General features: G+C 38.2%; 3 protein-coding genes across 4 annotated transcripts in view; 1 reads left to right on the top strand and 2 right to left on the bottom strand.

Annotated features, from left to right (window-relative positions):
- The window catches only part of Lrp4 (LDL receptor related protein 4), a 409,566-nt gene that overhangs the window by 243,932 nt on the left and 147,438 nt on the right, over nt 1–18,196 (top strand). The gene's annotated exons all lie outside the window — the stretch shown is intronic.
- LOC136853686 (uncharacterized) lies at nt 1,885–7,581 on the bottom strand. Its single transcript, XM_067129627.1, has 6 exons — nt 7,492–7,581; nt 5,734–5,805; nt 5,166–5,435; nt 4,610–4,692; nt 2,718–2,876; nt 1,885–2,092 (listed from the first exon to the last, which is right to left on the bottom strand). The coding sequence occupies exons 2-6, from the start codon at nt 5,798–5,800 to the stop codon at nt 2,033–2,035; spliced, it is 639 nt and encodes a 212-aa protein (XP_066985728.1). The 5' UTR covers nt 5,801–5,805; nt 7,492–7,581; the 3' UTR covers nt 1,885–2,032.
- On the bottom strand, nt 10,325–13,710 carry LOC136853700 (uncharacterized). The gene is made up of 4 exons (XM_067129644.1): nt 13,523–13,710; nt 12,963–13,045; nt 11,158–11,316; nt 10,325–10,531 (listed from the first exon to the last, which is right to left on the bottom strand). The coding sequence occupies exons 1-4, from the start codon at nt 13,617–13,619 to the stop codon at nt 10,460–10,462; spliced, it is 411 nt and encodes a 136-aa protein (XP_066985745.1). The 5' UTR covers nt 13,620–13,710; the 3' UTR covers nt 10,325–10,459.

The raw sequence follows: 18,196 nt of genomic DNA on the forward strand, positions 1-18,196 counted from the left end.
ACGTCATCCTTTTCATACTATTGTGACGTCAAACTTCCGTATATAAATGACGGTTAAAGACGACAATAAATAACGTGAATAAAACGCAGTGTTACTCATTGTTACATTGTAAACGTCACCTGACTGTTTATAGCATTGTAACAGATTTAGGATGTATGCTTTTGTAGGAGTGTCCCTGGATTTTAATTTTTATTATTATTTGTTTTATTATTAGGGTTTTATTGTACAGGTAATGCATTTCAGGATACCTTTTTTTGGCTTTGAAACTGTTTCCTAGTCTAGCCAATTTCCGCTTACACATTTTATCATTTAGTTTAGCTTGAATTATGTGTTTTTCAATATCACGCAGCGAGATTTGTGCCTTTGAGCAATTCAGTAGGGCTAAGGACGGCTTGCCGTTAATTTCTTGTTCGGGAAAAGTCAAGCAGTTTTCGTCTTCATCCATGAAAATGGGTTAAGAATCTCATTGTAAGAACCACCTATATTTCTGCTAGTGTGGCAGTAACTAACATTCTGTCTCCTAATTTTAGGGCGACATTCCGTGAGGATATAGAATGTAAGGATATAGAATAACCGACTATTGGAGAAACGGATCTACAGCTATGTATATGTATGTATACTTAAAGATAAAACTGTACAGATAGCTTTCGGGAATCGGTTCGGTTCCCGTTTCAGTCTGATTGAAAAGGGGAACTGAACCGATTCCCGAAAGCTATCAGTGCAACTTTATCTTTAAATATATGTACAGTATATATACATAACTGTGGATTTGTTTCTCCATTGAAGACTCGTGCTACTAATAGTATTTTTTATCCGACTGTTGTTAAGTGGAACCTGGTTAAATGGTCAAATTAAATTACGAAAGATCTATAGCGGATGCTGTCATTTGGAAGTCATGCTAGTTCAGAGGTCTTCCACTTCTTCCAGTGCGTTGATCCCCATAGTGGGGTAGTGCCGTCAGTGCACCTCATGCGGTGCACTGTAGGCATTACTTAAGGTTCTTTGCAACGTGCCTTCGGCCCCTAGTTGCAACCCTTTTACTGTACCTCCTTTCATATTAGTCGCTTCACATATACAAAAACTTGGTAACAAAAACAACAATCATCGATTATGTAGTTCGCTTTGAGTGTCAGTCATTCCTAGGGTAAAGTAAATAAGATACTGATGCATATTAGTGGCCAGTGATGCAGTGTATTTTACTGAAAACAATGATACCTGTATCTTGAGAACGGTCGGGTTGGAAATGCTCAAACATTTTTGGTTTAATTGCACACGGCTTGACGAAAGTTTGTTATTTATGATTGATCTGGGATTTTTTCTTTTTTATACAAGTATGCAGCCATTGTCAGCTTATTAACTTCAGTTGCTTATCCGTTAATCCTCCGTCCTTTGATCTTTCATTCTCCAAGAATGACAACAACTAGGCCAGAAGAATTTAGACACTGGTTTTAACTCATTTTGTTTTTGTAGTGGGTTCTCCATTTTTTTATATCATAAACATTCGCGCACACTTACATTTGACATATTTGGCCAATGTATACTTTATCATGTTGCTGCTACTTATTAATTTTGTCGTTATGAGTTTCATATTCAGAGTATGTTGCCAGCAATTAATTTTGGCATTTTGAGTTTCATGACATCCTAACTCCAAATGTGTTGAAAGCATTTAACTTTGGCATTTTGAGTTTCATGGTTATAATTCCAAATATTTTGCTAGCAGTTAATTTTGGCTTTTTGAGTTCCATGACTTCATAACTCCAAATATATCGCTGTCAGTGACTGATGACCAAAGCTTCTTATACACCTCAGTTTCTCCTTCAGTGAAACTATTATTAATGTTTTACTAATGTGTTAAAGCGTCAGTGGATAACAATACTCAGTAAATATGCTCAAAATTTATTTATGAAGTAACTGGCGTTTCAAAGTTCATGGTTTTGTTTGTGCTCTTTCTAATAACGTTTTGGTCTAACTTGATATCAAGAGGTGATCTTCGCCGTGGAGTTAGTCATTAGGACGTCTTCAGGATAATTCCTTAAGGAGTAGCAAGGGTCGTTTTGCATTTCGCCACCAAACAGTTTTTGAAGACCAAGTACTGTTGCAAGGAGAGAAGAAATTAGCGTTTATTGTCAGTGCATTAGTTTGTCATTCTGGAGACGTTCTATTTATGTACGAAGAGATTCTTCTGTCCCTGCTTAGTCTATTAGGAGGTTCCTGGATGAAGAACTCGGTCAATATCATTCGAAAACATTTTGAAAAACTTAAACATGGGTTACAACCAAGTTCATGACTTAAATGTAACTTGAGACATTTTCGATTTTCAAGACATTGTGCATTAATACTTACATGGAAAATTCAAGCCCGCATTAGTATGTCTGTATATTGCTATATACAGGAAGCTTTCGCCAACTTGGTCAATTGGCCTCTTCTTCAGCCAGAATAAACAGAAATAACATTACATATATGATAACATCCTTGAAAAATGGAAGTTATTCTTTCAGGTAACTCCAGAAAGAATAACAAGCTGTTTTATAACTTCCATTTTCAAAGAAGTTTTCATACATGTAATATTATTTCTATGTTTATTCAGCCAGGAGAGGACAACTGATCGAGTTGGCTTAAGCTTCCCATATACAGCAATATGCATACATACCCCTGCGGACTTGACTTTTCCATCTGAGATCACCAGAAAGTGATTGATATCAAATATTAATACCTACGTTATTTGTTTGTCCCTGAGAGCTTGTGTCGCAGGCAGGCACTTCATTCACTATAGCATCGACTTGGGCTGTAGTCAGCGTTTCCCATCTGTTGTTGGTGAGGCTTCCCGTAAGAGCTGTGGCCAATTCGGTCGTCTTGATAGCTCCTGTATCAGTCAGCTGCGGAATATGGTACTGGTAATTAGGCGTCAGTTGTTGTGAGGTTTTAAAGTATTATTGTCGTGAAGTGATAAAGAGGGCTGTAGAGCTATGGATCATTCTATTCACAGGTGTAATTTAAGTATTGTAATCAGTTAACTCTGAGTAATTACTTGACAGATGCCATTTAGTGATGAGCAGTTACTTGACAAACTATTTAGTGATGAATAATTACTTGACAGACACGATTTAGTGATGAGCAGTTACTTGACAGATACGATTTAATGATGAGCAGTTACTTGACAGATACGATTTAGTGATGAGCAGTTACTTGACAGATACGATTTAATGATGAGCAGTTACTTGACAGATACGATTTAGTGATGAGCAGTTACTTGACAGATACGATTCAGTGAATGAGCAGTTACTTGACAGATACGATTCAGTGAATGAGCAGTCACCTGACAGAAACTATTTAGTGATGAATAAGTACTTGACAGACACGATTTAGTGATGAGCAGTTACTTGATAGAAACTATTTAGTGATGAGTAATTACTTGACAGAAACTATTTAGTGATGAATAATTATTTGACAGGCGCGATTTAGTGATGAGCAGTTACTTGACAGATACGATTTGGTGATGAGTAATCACTTGACATACGATTTAATGATGAATGATTACTTGATAGATACGATTTAGTGATGAATAATTACTTGGCAGATACGATTTAGTGATGAATGACTACTTGACAGATACGATTTGGTGATGAGTAATCACATGACTTACGATTTAATGATGAATGATTACTTGATAGATACGATTTAGTGATGAATAATTACTTGGCAGATACGATTTAGTGATGAATGAGTACTTGACAGATACTATTTAGTGATGAGTAATTACTTGACGGATACGATTTAGTGATGTGTAATTACTTGACAGGTAATTACTTGATACATACGATTAGTGATGAATAATTACTTGACAGATACGATTTAGTGTTGAATAATTACTTGACAGAAACGATTTAGTGATGAGTAATTACTTGACGGATACGATTTAGTGATGAGTAATTACTTGACGGATTTCGATTTAGTGATGAATAATTACTTGACAGAAACGATTTAGTGGTGAGTAATTACTTGACAGAAACGATTTAGTGATGAGTAATTACTTGACGGATACGATTAGTGATGAATAATTACTTGACAGATACGATTAGTGATGAATGACTACTTGACAGAAACGATTTAGTGATGAATAATTACTTGACAGAAACGATTTAGTGACGAGTAATTACTTGACAGGTAATTACTTGATAGATACGATTAGTGATGAATAATTACTTGACAGAAACGATTTAATGGTGAGTAATTACTTGACAGAAACGATTTAGTGATGAGTAATTACTTGACGGATACGATTAGTGATGAATAATTACTTGACAGATACGATTTAGTGATGAATGATTACTTGACAGAAACGATTTAGTGATGAATAATTACTTGACTGAAACGATTTAGCGACGAGTAATTGCTTGGCAGGTAATTACTTGATAGATACGACTTGTAATGAATAATTATTTGACAGGTAATCACTACTTTAGTGGATGAATAATTACTTGGCAGATACGGTTTAGTGGATGAATAATTACTTGGCAGATACGGTTTAGTGGATGAATAATTACTTGGCAGGTACTTTTCAGTGAATCAGTGGCACAGTTCTGAAAACGTGACAGTAGTATCTACTCACCAGTGCCTGCTTCGTCAGTCCCTTCTTGATCAAGCAGTTTTGTAAATCTTCAGAAAGCTGTGGCTTAGTACCTGATCCCCACGCTTTTGTTAAGGAAGGAAAAAAAAAAGGATAAGTATAAACACATGGACATGGTACTGAAAACATCACGAATCAAGTGAACTTTCCCAAAATGAAAGTTTACTCGCATTTGTGTGTAACCTTATTTCTACTTTCACGCTTTTTTTTCCAAGCCTGAAAATAGATTACGACACATTTTCTCACTTGAGCTTCATTATCATTCTGGTTCATGCACTCATTTCATTCATTTCCGGGTCTTCTTATCGTTTTCAGGGGCTCCAGCTAGGTTATATACTATATACAGTATGTATGTATGTATATATATATATATATATATATATATATATATATATATATATATATATATATATATATATATATACATACACATACACATATATATACAGATATATATATACATATATACAGGTATATATATGTACATATACATACATACATACATACATTATTAAGCAGATATGAAAAGTACTAATACCTGGCATAGGCGGAGGTGTAACTCCTAGTTCCTGAGCGCAGTCTGTTAGAGCTTGACCCCTACCGCCACCCCCTCCGCGTCCTCCACCATGCCTCTTCCCCCGTCCTCCTCCTCGCCTTCCTCCCCAACCTCCCATTTCTCCGGAACGTCCTCCTCCTCTTCCCCAGTGTCCTCCCCCGCCCCCGTAGCCTCCGCCTCCGTGGCCTCCGCCTCCGAGGCTCCTACCCAGGAGACGAGTGCACTTGCAGTCGTAGTCGGTGGTGTTGCAAGCTGGATAGAAATCGATGAATAAGTACATCAGCATGAACAATGTCGCGTGTTGTACTTTTCTCAACTATGGCCTTCGTGACTGACGGCTGACTGGAGTGCTTTGGATAGAAAGCAATAAATAAAAGTGATTTTAATTGCTTGATGCTGACGAGGCAAACTGCTTGAGATTTGATTTAAATACTCCCGTCCAAGATGTGGAGACGGTTGAGTCACTGAAATACCTTTAACTTTTTTTTGGTAGGCTTTACGAAGGATGAGTTAAAATTTTAGCATAAATACTCATTCGACCGGGACTTACGTGGGCCATGGGCGTTGGTGAGGCTTGCGGCCGCAAAGACCACGACAACCAAAGCCAGTTTCATCATACTGTCTGAAATGATAAAAAAATAATAAATATATTACGAAAAATAAGAACGATAAAATCGCTTCCCGGACTACACTGCAATTTATTCCCCTACTTTGCATAGCATTGACAGATGGAAAGGATTATCCTAAACCGTTTTAGTGTTCTGTAAAAGAAAGCTATTATAGAGATGGCTATGCACTTTTTCTGTCCGCCCTTAGATCTTAAAGACTACTGAGGCTAGAGGGCTGCAAATTGGTATGTTGATCATCCACCCTCCAATCATCAAACATACCAAATTGCAGCCCTCTAGCCTCAGTAGTTTTTATTTCATTTGAGGTTAAATTTACCCATGATCTTGCGTCTGGCACCGCTATAGGTGCCAACAACAGAGGCCACCACCGGGCCGTGGCAGAAACTTTCATGGGAAAGGGCTGAGAGATGCATACAGCATTCTAAGCTGTACAGAAAACTCCATTGCGCCGAAGAAACTTCGGTGCATTTTTTACTTGTGTATTTATGCGGATGGGACGCAATAAAATCGTTTGCCCGGTGAGGTCAGGGTGACCGTCAGCTTAATGGAAATAAAGTGAAGGTATAGTACTTGACCAGAAGTGATGCCTATAGTGATAGCCAATAATCGATTTATACATTAAAATTAAATTGTATGGTTACTCATTTTAATCGCCCGTCATTAGCCTTAAAATTATTCGACCTCTTCTGCCTACAGAACATTCAAAGCTCTGCACACATTCACCAGAACCTTTCGCTTTTAACAACTGCGTTGACGTTCAGCTTCATATATCCTAGAATATTCGGATGCGCTTTCCAGTGAAAGGCTTTCTGCCCTAAAATGGTAAACTGCAGTATCTGCAAAATTTTCGAAATTGAGGTATGCCACCTACTGGGCTCGTGACACACTAATACACAAGTTACTGCAGTTTCAGAATGGTTCTTCAGTGCTTTATTTAGGGGGTCCCATTTGCAGTATCTGCAGAATTTTCGAAATTGAGATATTCCACCTGTTTGGCTCGTGAAACACTAATACACAAGTTACTGCAGTTTCAGAATGATTCTTCAATGCTTTATTTAGGGGAGTACCATTTGCAGTATCTGCAGAATTTTCGAAATTGAGATATTCCACCTGTTTGGCTCGTGAAACACTACTGTAATACACAAGTTACTGCAGTTTCTGAATGATTCTTCAATGCTTTATTTAGGGGGTCCCATTTGCAGTATCTGCATCTGCAAAATCAGTAGTGAGGCAAGGGAAAACTGCAGTCTCTACCATTTTTCTCAGTTTTGTATTTTCTCAGATACTGCAGCCTTCCATTTTAGGGCAGCTTTAAATCCTGGTGGAAATGAAGGGCAGTGAATCCCTTGCGGATTTCAAGGTTTTCATTGGAAAGAATGTCCAAAAAATGTGTTCCACAATAGAAAAGCAACGAGGGCACTGCGTCAGTTACAAAGTCAATGTTCCCGATTCCTTTTAAAGAGAGGAAACTGTTGTAACCTGAAGGATAGAACTAACTAGTCGGTGAAACTTCGATCCAACTTTCCTATTGCTAAGCAAAGAAACACACCTACCGATTGCATCAAGAAACTTCAATACACCTTACCGATTGCGTTGAAGCAATAAGCATCAAGAAACTTCAATACACCTTACCGATTGCGTTGAAGCAATAAGCATCGAGAAACTTCAAGACAACTTACCGGCTGCTCGTAGCTCGACGTCGAAGTGATTCTGGTTCGATCCCGAAGGGTAATTATAGTGTACACTTCTGCCTGCAGTACCTGGTTGAATGGGACACAGTGGATGAGAACTTGCTTTAAATACTTTACCTTAAATGCCTGTCCAATTAGCACGTGACGTCATCCTTTTCATACTATTGTGACGTCAGACTTCCGTATGAAAAGGACGTTTAAAGACGACAATGAATAACGTGGATAAAACACAGTGTTATTCATTGTTACAATGTAAACCTCACCTGATTGTTTATAGCATTGTAACAGATTTAGGATGTATGTTTTTATTATTAAGATTTTTATTGTACAGGTAATGCATTTCAGGATACCTTTTTTGGCTTTGAAACTGTTTCCTAGTCTAGCCAATTTCCGCTTACACATTTTATCATTTAGTTTAGCTTGAATTATGTGTTTTCAATATCATGCAGCCTTTGAAATTTGTGCTTGCCGTTAATTTCTTGTTCGGGAAAAAGTCAAGCAGTTTTCGTCTTCATCCATGAAAATGGGTTAAGAATCTCATTTTAAGAACCACCTATATTTCTGCTAGTGTGGCAGTAACTAACATTCTGTCTCCTAATTTTAGGGCGACATTCCGTGAGGATATAGAATGTAAGGATATAGAATAACCGACTATTGGAGAAACGGATCTACAGCTATGTATATGTGCATATATTTTTAAAGATAAAACTGTACAGATAGCTTTCGGGAATCGGTTCGGTTCCCGTTTCAGTCTGATTGAAAAGGGGAACCGAACCGATTCCCGAAAGCTATCTGTGCAACTTATCTTTAAATATATGTACATATATATACATAACTGTGGATTTGTTTCTCCATTTAAGACTCGTGCTACTAATAGTGTTTTTATCCGACTGTTGTTAAGTGGAACCTGGTTAAATGGTCAAATTAAATTACGAAAGATCTATAGCGGATGCTGTCATTTGGAAGTCATGCTAGTTCAGAGGTCTTCCACTTCTTCCAGTGCGTTGATCCCCATAGTGGGGTAGTGCCGTCAGTGCACCTCATGCGGTGCACTGTAGGCATTACTTAAGGTTCTTTGCAAAGTGCCTTCGGCCCCTTGTTGCAACCCTTTTTCTGTACCTCCTTTCATATTCTCTTTCTTCCATCGTACTTTCCACCCTAAATACCTGAATTTAATCATAACCCTAACTTAATTTGTACCCACCAGCATTAGAAGAAAGTAAAGATATCGCATTATTCCCTTCCAGAATGCTCTCAAAGTTTTGTTCCAGTCTGTCCATCAGCGTGTCTGCCTCGCTTACCTCTTCATCGCAACTCATCTGACATGGTCGAGTCGATTCTGGCCAAGCTTGGTACACAAGATGACCATCATTTATGGATGTGCAGAGGGGTTTCCGTCCATCAAGTTCCTCGTTGGACGGGTCGGTATAATTCTTGGCTAGCACTCTGCTAGGCCCGCGTTCGAGTCTCCGGCCGGCCAGTGAAGAATTAGAGGAATTTATTACCGGTGATAGAAATTCATTTCTCTGTAAAATGTGGTTCGGATTCCACAGTAAGCTGTAGGTCCAGTTGCTAGGCAACCAGTTGGTTCTTAGCCACGCAAAATAAGTTTGATCCTTCGGGCCAGCCCTAGGAGAGCTGTTAATCAGCTCAGTGGTCTGGTTAAACTAAGGTATACTTAACTTTTTCGCACATGAAGGTAGAGCATCTCTGCGGCCGTTCCTAATGTCAGTATTTCTTTTACTCCTTATTGTAAGTTACTACTACCTACTATAGTCAAAGGGACTTCAGAATTGGAATCAAGGTGCGCCATCGTGCATAGATGCTCTTGGTGTGTACGTGACCACCTCTGCTTTCGTATGTCTGTCAAGGTGTCGTTTTTGCTTGCCTTGTCATCACATTTCCTATATGGCTGAAGTGGTCTCAATCAAACGTGACCGTTGATCTTCGTAATAAAAGTAGGATTAGTTTTCAAGTGCCGCGCTGGTTGAATCTTTTACAGGAATTTTTCGATACCTAAATCATATCGCGTCCCTCAGCTCTTTTGGGTCTAAGAATTAAAAGGGAAAGTATGTAAGCGTGTTAGTTGATCACTGTTTGAATATAAGTTGTTCGGAGGCTGGACTCATTTTCGGAAAGTGAAGTATCTGCGCGATTAACAGAATTTTCTGTACTGAACGCCACCTATTGTCTGAGCTGCAACAGTTGTAGAAAGGAAGTATTTGCAATAAGTGACATATCAGTGCACCGTTCTGTTCAAGGTCTTTCTTACATTCATACTAACTAGTTGCATTTTCATTTCACTTCTGAAAACTACAAAATACACACACACACATATATATATGTATATTATGTGTCTATACATGTATATATATATATATATATATATATATATATATATATATATATATATATATATAAATGTATATGTATATATATATATATATATATATATATATATATATATATATATATTATTGTATGTATTCATATATATATATATATATATATATATATATATATATATATATATACTGCAAAGCTTAAAATTGTAATATTCGTTCAGGAAAAAATAACAAAAACATATATAAGTGCAATTTTATTTCCATGGAAAGTTGGGCTTATAATTGACAATATATTTTTCTTCATTTTTGGCTTTTTGACTTCCATGACTCCGTAACTCCAAATATATCGCTGTCAGTGACTGATGACCAAAGCTTCTTGCACGTTCTGGCCTCGTCTTAAGTTTCTCCTTCAGTGAAACTATTATTAATGTTTTACTAATGTGTTAAAGCGTCAGTGGATAATAATACTCAGTAAATATGCTCAAAATTTATTTATGAAGTAACTGGCGTTTCAAAGTTCATGGTTTTGTGTGTGCTCTTTCTAATAACATTTTGGTCTAACTTGATATCAAGAGGTGATCTTCGCCGTGGAGTTAGTCATTAGGACGTCTTCAGGATAATTCCTTAAGGAGTAGCAAGGGTCGTTTGCATTTCGCCACCAAGCAGTTTTGGAAGACCAAGTACTGTTGCAAGGAGAGAAGAAATTAGCGTTTATTGTCAGTGCATTAGTTTGTCATTCTGGAGACGTTCTATTTATGTACGAAGAGATTCTTCTGTCCCTGCTTAGTCTATTAGGAGGCTTCTGGATGAAGAACTCGGTAAATATCATTCGAAAACTGTTTGAAAAATTTAAACATGGGTTACAACCAAGTTCATGACTTAAATGTAACTTGAGACATTTTCGATTTTCAAGACATTGTGCATTAATACTTACATGGAAAATTCAAGCCCGCAGTAGTATGTCTGTATATTGCTATATACAGGAAGCTTTCGCCAACTTGGTCAATTGGCCTCTTCTTCAGCCAGAATAAACAGAAATAACATTACATGTATGATAACATCCTTGAAAAATGGAAGTTATTCTTTCAGGTAACTCCAGAAAGAATAACAAGCTGTTTTATAACTTCCATTTTTCAAAGAAGTTTTCATACATGTAATATTATTTCTATGTTTATTCAGCCAGGAGAGGACAACTGATCGAGTTGGCTTAAGCTTCCCGTATACAGCAGTATACATACATACCCCTGCGGACTTGACTTTTCCATCTGAGATCACCAGAAAGTGATTGATATCAAATATTAATACTTACGTTATTTGTTTGTCCCTGAGAGCTTGTGTCGCAGGCAGGCACTTCATTCACTATAGCATCGACTTGGGCTGTAGTCAGCGTTTCCCATCTGTTGTTGGTGAGGCTTCCCGTAAGAGCTGTGGCCAATTCGGTCGTCTTGATAGCTCCTGTATCAGTCAGCTGCGGAATATGGTACTGGTAATTAGGCGTCAGTTGTTGTGAGGTTTTAAAGTATTATTGTCGTGAAGTGATAAAGAGGGCTGTAGAGCTGTGGATCATTGTATTCACAGGTGTAATTTAAGTATTGTAATCAGTTAACTCTGAGTAATTACTTAACAGATGCCATTTAGTGATGAGCAGTTACTTGACAAACTATTTAGTGATGAATAATTACTTGACAGATTCGATTTAGTGATGAGCAGTTACTTGACAGATACGATTTAATGATGAGCAGTTACTTGACAGATACGATTTAGTGATGAGCAGTTAAGATACGATTTAATGATGAGCAGTTACTTGACAGATACGATTTAGTGATGAGCAGTTACTTGACAGATACGATTCAGTGAATGAGCAGTTACTTGACAGATACGATTCAGTGAATGAGCAGTCACCTGACAGAAACTATTTAGTGATGAATAAGTACTTGACAGACACGATTTAGTGATGAGCAGTTACTTGATAGAAACTATTTAGTGATGAGTAATTACTTGACAGAAACTATTTAGTGATGAATAATTATTTGACAGGCGCGATTTAGTGATGAGCAGTTACTTGACAGATACGATTTGGTGATGAGTAATCACTTGACATATGATTTAATGATGAATGATTACTTGATAGATACGATTTAGTGATGAATAATTACTTGACAAATACGATTTAGTGATGAATGACTACTTGACAGATACGATTTGGTGATGAGTAATCAATTGACTTACGATTTAATGATGAATGATTACTTGATAGATACGATTTACTGATGAATAATTACTTGGCAGATACGATTTAGTGATGAATGAGTACTTGACAGATACTATTTAGTGATGAGTAATTACTTGATAGATACGATTTAGTGATGTGTAATTAATTGACAGGTAATTACTTGATACATACGATTAGTGATGAATAATTACAGATACGATTTAGTGTTGAATAATTACTTGACAGAAACGATTTAGTGATGAGTAATTACTTGACGGATACGATTTAGTGATGAGTAATTACTTGACGGATTTCGATTTAGTGATGAATAATTACTTGACAGAAACGATTTAGTGGTGAGTAATTACTTGACAGAAACGATTTAGTGATGAGTAATTACTTGACGGATACGATTAGTGATGAATAATTACTTGACAGATACGATTAGTGATGAATGACTACTTGACAGAAACGATTTAGTGATGAATAATTACTTGACAGAAACGATTTAGTGACGAGTAATTACTTGACAGAAACGATTTAGTGATGAGTAATTACTTGACGGATACGATTAGTGATGAATAATTACTTGACAGATACGATTTAGTGATGAATGATTACTTGACAGAAACGATTTAGTGATGAATAATTACTTGACTGAAACGATTTAGCGACGAGTAATTGCTTGGCAGGTAATTACTTGATAGATACGACTTGTAATGAATAATTATTTGACAGGTAATCACTTGACAGAAACGATTTAGTGGATGAATAATTACTTGGCAGATACGGTTTAGTGGATGAATAATTACTTGGCAGATACTTTAGTGGATGAATAATTACTTGGCAGTGTATCAAATCAGTGGCACAGTTCTGAAAACGTGACAGTAGTATCTACTCACCAGTGCCTGCTTCGTCAGTCCCTTCTTGATCAAGCAGTTTTGTAAATCTTCAGAAAGCTGTGGCTTAGTACCTGATCCCCACGCTTTTGTTAAGGAAGGAAAAAAAAAAGGATAAGTATAAACACATGGACATGGTACTGAAAACATCACGAATCAAGTGAACTTTCCCAAAATGAAAGTTTACTCGCATTTGTGTGTAACCTTATTTCTACTTTCACGCTTTTTTTTTCCAAGCCTGGAAATAGATTGCGACACATTTTCTCACTTGAGCTTCATTATCATTCTGGTTCATGCACTCATTTCATTCATTTCCCGGGTCTTCTTATCGTCTTTCGGGGCTCCAGCTAGGTTATATACTATATACAGTATATGTATGTATGTATATATATATATATATATATATATATATATATATATATATATATATATATATATATACATACATACATATATATACACATATATATACAGATATATATATACATATATACAGGTATATATATGTACATATACATACATACATACATACATTATTAAGCAGATATGAAAAGTACTAATACCTGGCATAGGCGGAGGTGTAACTCCTAGTTCCTGAGCGCAGTCTGTTAGAGCTTGACCCCTACCGCCACCCCCCTCCTCCTCTTCCTCCTCCACCATGCCTCTTCCCCGTCCTCCTCTCTCGCCTTCCTCCCCAACCTCCCATTTCTCCGGAACGTCCTCCTCCTCTTCCCCAGTGTCCTCCCCCGCCCCGTGCCTCCGCTTCCGTGGCCTCCGCCTCCGTGGCCTCCGCCTCCGGCCTCCCTACCCTCCGAAGCCTCCGCCTCCGAGCCTCCGCCTCCCGCACTTCCCGAGGGCTCCTAGAGACGAGTGCACTTGCAGTCGTAGTCGGTGGTGTTGCAAGCTGGATAGAAATCGATGAATAAGTACATCAGCATGAACAATGTCGCGTGTTGTACTTTTCTCAACTATGGCCTTCGTGACTGACGGCTGACTGGAGTGCTTTGGATAGAAAGCAATAAATAAAAGTGATTTTGATTGCTTTATTTTGACGAGGCAAACTGCTTGAGATTTGATTTAAATACTTCCGACCAAGATGTGGAGACGGTTGATTCACTGAAATACCTTTAACTTTTTTTGGTAGGCTTTACGAAGGATGAGTTAAAATTTTAGCATAAATACTCATTCGACCGGGACTTACGTGGGCCATTGGGCGTTGGTGAGGCTTGCGGCCGCAAAGACCACGACAACCAAAGCCAGTTTCATCATACTGTCTGAAATGATAAAAAAAAATAAATATATTACGAAAAATAAGAATGATAAAATCGCTTCCCGGACTACATTGCAATTTATTCCCTACTTTGCATAGCATTGACAGATGGAAAGGATTATCCTAAACCGTTTTAGTGTTCTGTAAAAGAAAGCTATTATAGAGATGGCTATTTGTCTGTCCGTTTTTCTGTCCGCCCTCAGATCTTAAAGACTACTGAGGCTAGAGGGCTGCAAATTGGTATGTTGATCATCCACCCTCCAATCATCAAACATACCAAATTGCAGCCCTCTAGCCTCAGTAGTTTTTATTTCATTTGAGTTAAATTTACCCATGATCTTGCGTCTGGCACCGCTATAGGTGCCAACAACAGGCCACCACCGGGCCGTGGCAGAAACTTTCATGGGAAAGGGCTGAGAGATTCATACAGCATTCTAAGCTGTACAGAAAACTCCATTGCGCCGAAGAAACTTCGGTGCATTTTTTACTGTGTATTTATGCGGATGGGACGCAATAAAATCGTTTGCCCGGTGAGGTCAGGGTGACCGTCAGCTTAATGGAAATAAAGTGAAGGTATAGTACTTGACCAGAAGTGATGCCTATAGTGATAGCCAATAATCGATTTATACATTAAAAATTAAATTGTATGGTTACTCATTTTAATCGCCCGTCATTAGCCTTAAAATTATTCGACCTCTTCTGCCTACAGAACATTCAAAGCTCTGCACACATTCACCAGAACCTTTCGCTTTTAACAACTGCGTTGACGTTCAGCTTCCTATATCCTAGAATATTCGGATGCGCTTTCCAGTGAAAGGCTTTCTGCCCTAAAATGGTAAACTGCAGTATCTGCAAAATTTTCGAAATTGAGGTATGCCACCTGCTGGGCTCATGACACACTAATACACAAGTTACTGCAGTTTCAGAATGGTTCTTCAGTGCTTTATTTAGGGGGTCCCATTTGCAGTATCTGCAGAATTTTCGAAATTGAGATATTCCACCTACTGGGCACGTGAAACACTAATACACAAGTTACTGCAGTTTCAGAATGATTCTTCAATGCTTTATTTAGGGAGTACCATTTGCAGTATCTGCAGAATTTTCAAATTGAGATATTCCACCTGTTTGGCTCGTGAAACACTACTGTAATACACAAGTTACTGCAGTTTCTGAATGATTCTTCAATGCTTTATTTAGGGGTCCCATTTGCAGTATCTGCATCTGCAAAATCAGTAGTGACCTATTTGGCAAAACACTAATAAAACTGCAGTCTCTACCATTTTTTTATCAGTTTTGTATTTTCTCAGATACTGCAGCCTTCCATTTTTCAGAATGGTTCAGCTTTAAATCCTGGTGGAAATGAAGGGCAGTGAATCCCTTGCGGATTTCAAGGTTTTCATTGGAAAGAATGTCCAAAAAATGTGTTCCACAATAGAAAAGCAACGAGGGCACTTTTTCTCAGTTACAAAGTCAATGTTCCCGATTCCTTTTAAAGAGAGGAAACTTTGTAACCTGAAGGATAGAACTAACTAGTCGGTGAAACTTCGATCCAACTTTCCTATTTTCTTTGAAACAAAGCATCAAGAAACTTCAATACACCTTAACGATTGCGTTGTTACAAAGTCAATTCGAGAAACTTCATATACACCTTACCGATTGCGTTGAAGCAATAAGCATCAAGAAACTTCAATACACCTTACCGATTGCGTTGAAGCAATAAGCATCGAGAAACTTCAAGACAACTTACCGGCTGCTCGTAGCTCGACGTCGAAGTGATTCTGGATCGATCCCGAAGGGTAATTATAGTGTACACTTCTGCCTGCAGTATCTGGATGAATGGGACACAGTGGATGAGAACTTGCTTTAAATACTTTACCTTAAATGCCTGTCCAATTAGCACGTGACGTCATCCTTTTCATACTATTGTGACGTCAGACTTCCGTATGAAAAGGACGTTTAAAGACGACAATGAATAACGTGAATAAAACGCAGTGTTATTCATTGTTACAATGTAAACCTCACCTGATTGTTTATAGCATTGTAACAGATTTAGGATGTGTTTTTATTATTAGAGTTTTACTGTACAGGTAATGCATTTCAGGATACCTTTTTCCGGCTTTGAAACTGTTTCCTAGTCTAGCCAATTTCCGCATACACATTTTATCATTTAGTTTAGCTTGAATTATGTGTTTTTCAATATCATGCAGCGAAGTTTGTGCTTGCCGTTAATTTCTTGTTCGGGAAAAGTCAAGCAGTTTTCGTCTTCATCCATGAAAATGGGTTAAGAATCTCATTTTAAGAACCACCTATATTTCTGCTAGTGTGGCAGTAACTAACATTCTGTCTCCTAATTTTAGGGCGACATTCCGTGAGGATATAGAATGTAAGGATATAGAATAACCGACTATTGGAGAAACGGATCTACAGCTATGTATATGTATGTATATTTAAAAGATAAAACTGTACAGATAGCTTTCGGGAATCGGTTCGGTTCCCGTTTCAGTCTGATTGAAAAGGGGAACCGAACCGATTCCCGAAAGCTATCTGTGCAACTTTATCTTTAAATATATGTACATATACATAACTGTGGATTTGTTTCTCCATTTAAGACTCGTGTTTCTAATAGTGTTTTTTATCCGACTGTTGTTAAGTGGAACCTGGTTAAATGGTCAAATTAAATTACGAAAGATCTATAGCGGATGCTGTCATTTGGAAGTCGTGCTGGTTCAGAGGTCTTCCATTTCTTCTAGTGCTTTGATCCCCATAGTGGGGTAGTGCCGTCAGTGCACCTCATGCGGTGCACTGTAGGCATTACTTAAGGTTCTTTGCAAAGTGCCTTCGGCCCCTTGTTGCAACCCTTTTTCTGTACCTCCTTTCATATTCTCTTTCTTCCATCGTACTTTCCACCCTAAATACCTGAATTTAATCATAACCCTAACTTAATTTGTACCCACCAGCATTAGAAGAAAGTAAAGATAAGGGCGCATTATTCCCTTCCAGAATGCTCTCAAAGTTTTGTTCCAGTCTGTCCATCAGCGTGTCTGCCTCGCTTACCTCTTCATCGCAACTCATCTGACATGGTCGAGTCGATTCTGGCCAAGCTTGGTACACAAGATGACCATCATTTATGGATGTGCAGAGGGGTTTCCGTCCATCAAGTTCCTCGTTGGACGGGTCGGTATAATTCTTGGCTAGCACTCTGCTAGGCCCGCGTTCGAGTCTCCGGCCGGCCAGTGAAGAATTAGAGGAATTTATTACTGGTGATAGAAATTCATTTCTCTGTAAAATGTGGTTCGGATTCCACAGTAAGCTGTAGGTCCAGTTGCTAGGCAACCAGTTGGTTCTTAGCCACGCAAAATAAGTTTGATCCTTCGGGCCAGCCCTAGGAGAGCTGTTAATCAGCTCAGTGGTCTGGTTAAACTAAGGTATACTTAACTTTTTTGCACATGAAGGTAGAGCATCTCTGCGGCCGTTCCTAATGTCAGTATTTCTTTTACTCCTTATTGTAACTTACTACTACCTAGTCGAAGGGACTTCAGAATTGGAATGAAGGTGCGCCATCGTGCATAGATGCTCTTGGTGTGTACGTGACCACCTCTGCTTTCGTATGTCTGTCAAGGTGTCGTTTTTGCTTGCCTTGTCATCACATTTCCTATATGGCTGAAGTGGTCTCAATCAAACGTGACCGTTGATCTTCGTAATAAAAGTAGGATTAGTTTTCAAGTGCCGCGCTGGTTGAATCTTTTACAGGAATTTTTCGATACCTAAATCATATCGCGTCCCTCAGCTCTTTTGGGTCTAAGAATTAAAAGGGAAAGTATGTAAGCGTGTTAGTTGATCACTGTTTGAATATAAGTTGTTCGGAGGCTGGACTCATTTTCGGAAAGTGAAGTATCTGCGCGATTAACAGAATTTTCTGTACTGAACGCCACCTATTGTGTGAGCTGCAACAGTTGTAGAAAGGAAG

This window comes from Macrobrachium rosenbergii, chromosome 27, assembly GCF_040412425.1.
Source record: "Macrobrachium rosenbergii isolate ZJJX-2024 chromosome 27, ASM4041242v1, whole genome shotgun sequence".
Taxonomy (NCBI): Eukaryota; Metazoa; Arthropoda; class Malacostraca; order Decapoda; family Palaemonidae; genus Macrobrachium; species Macrobrachium rosenbergii.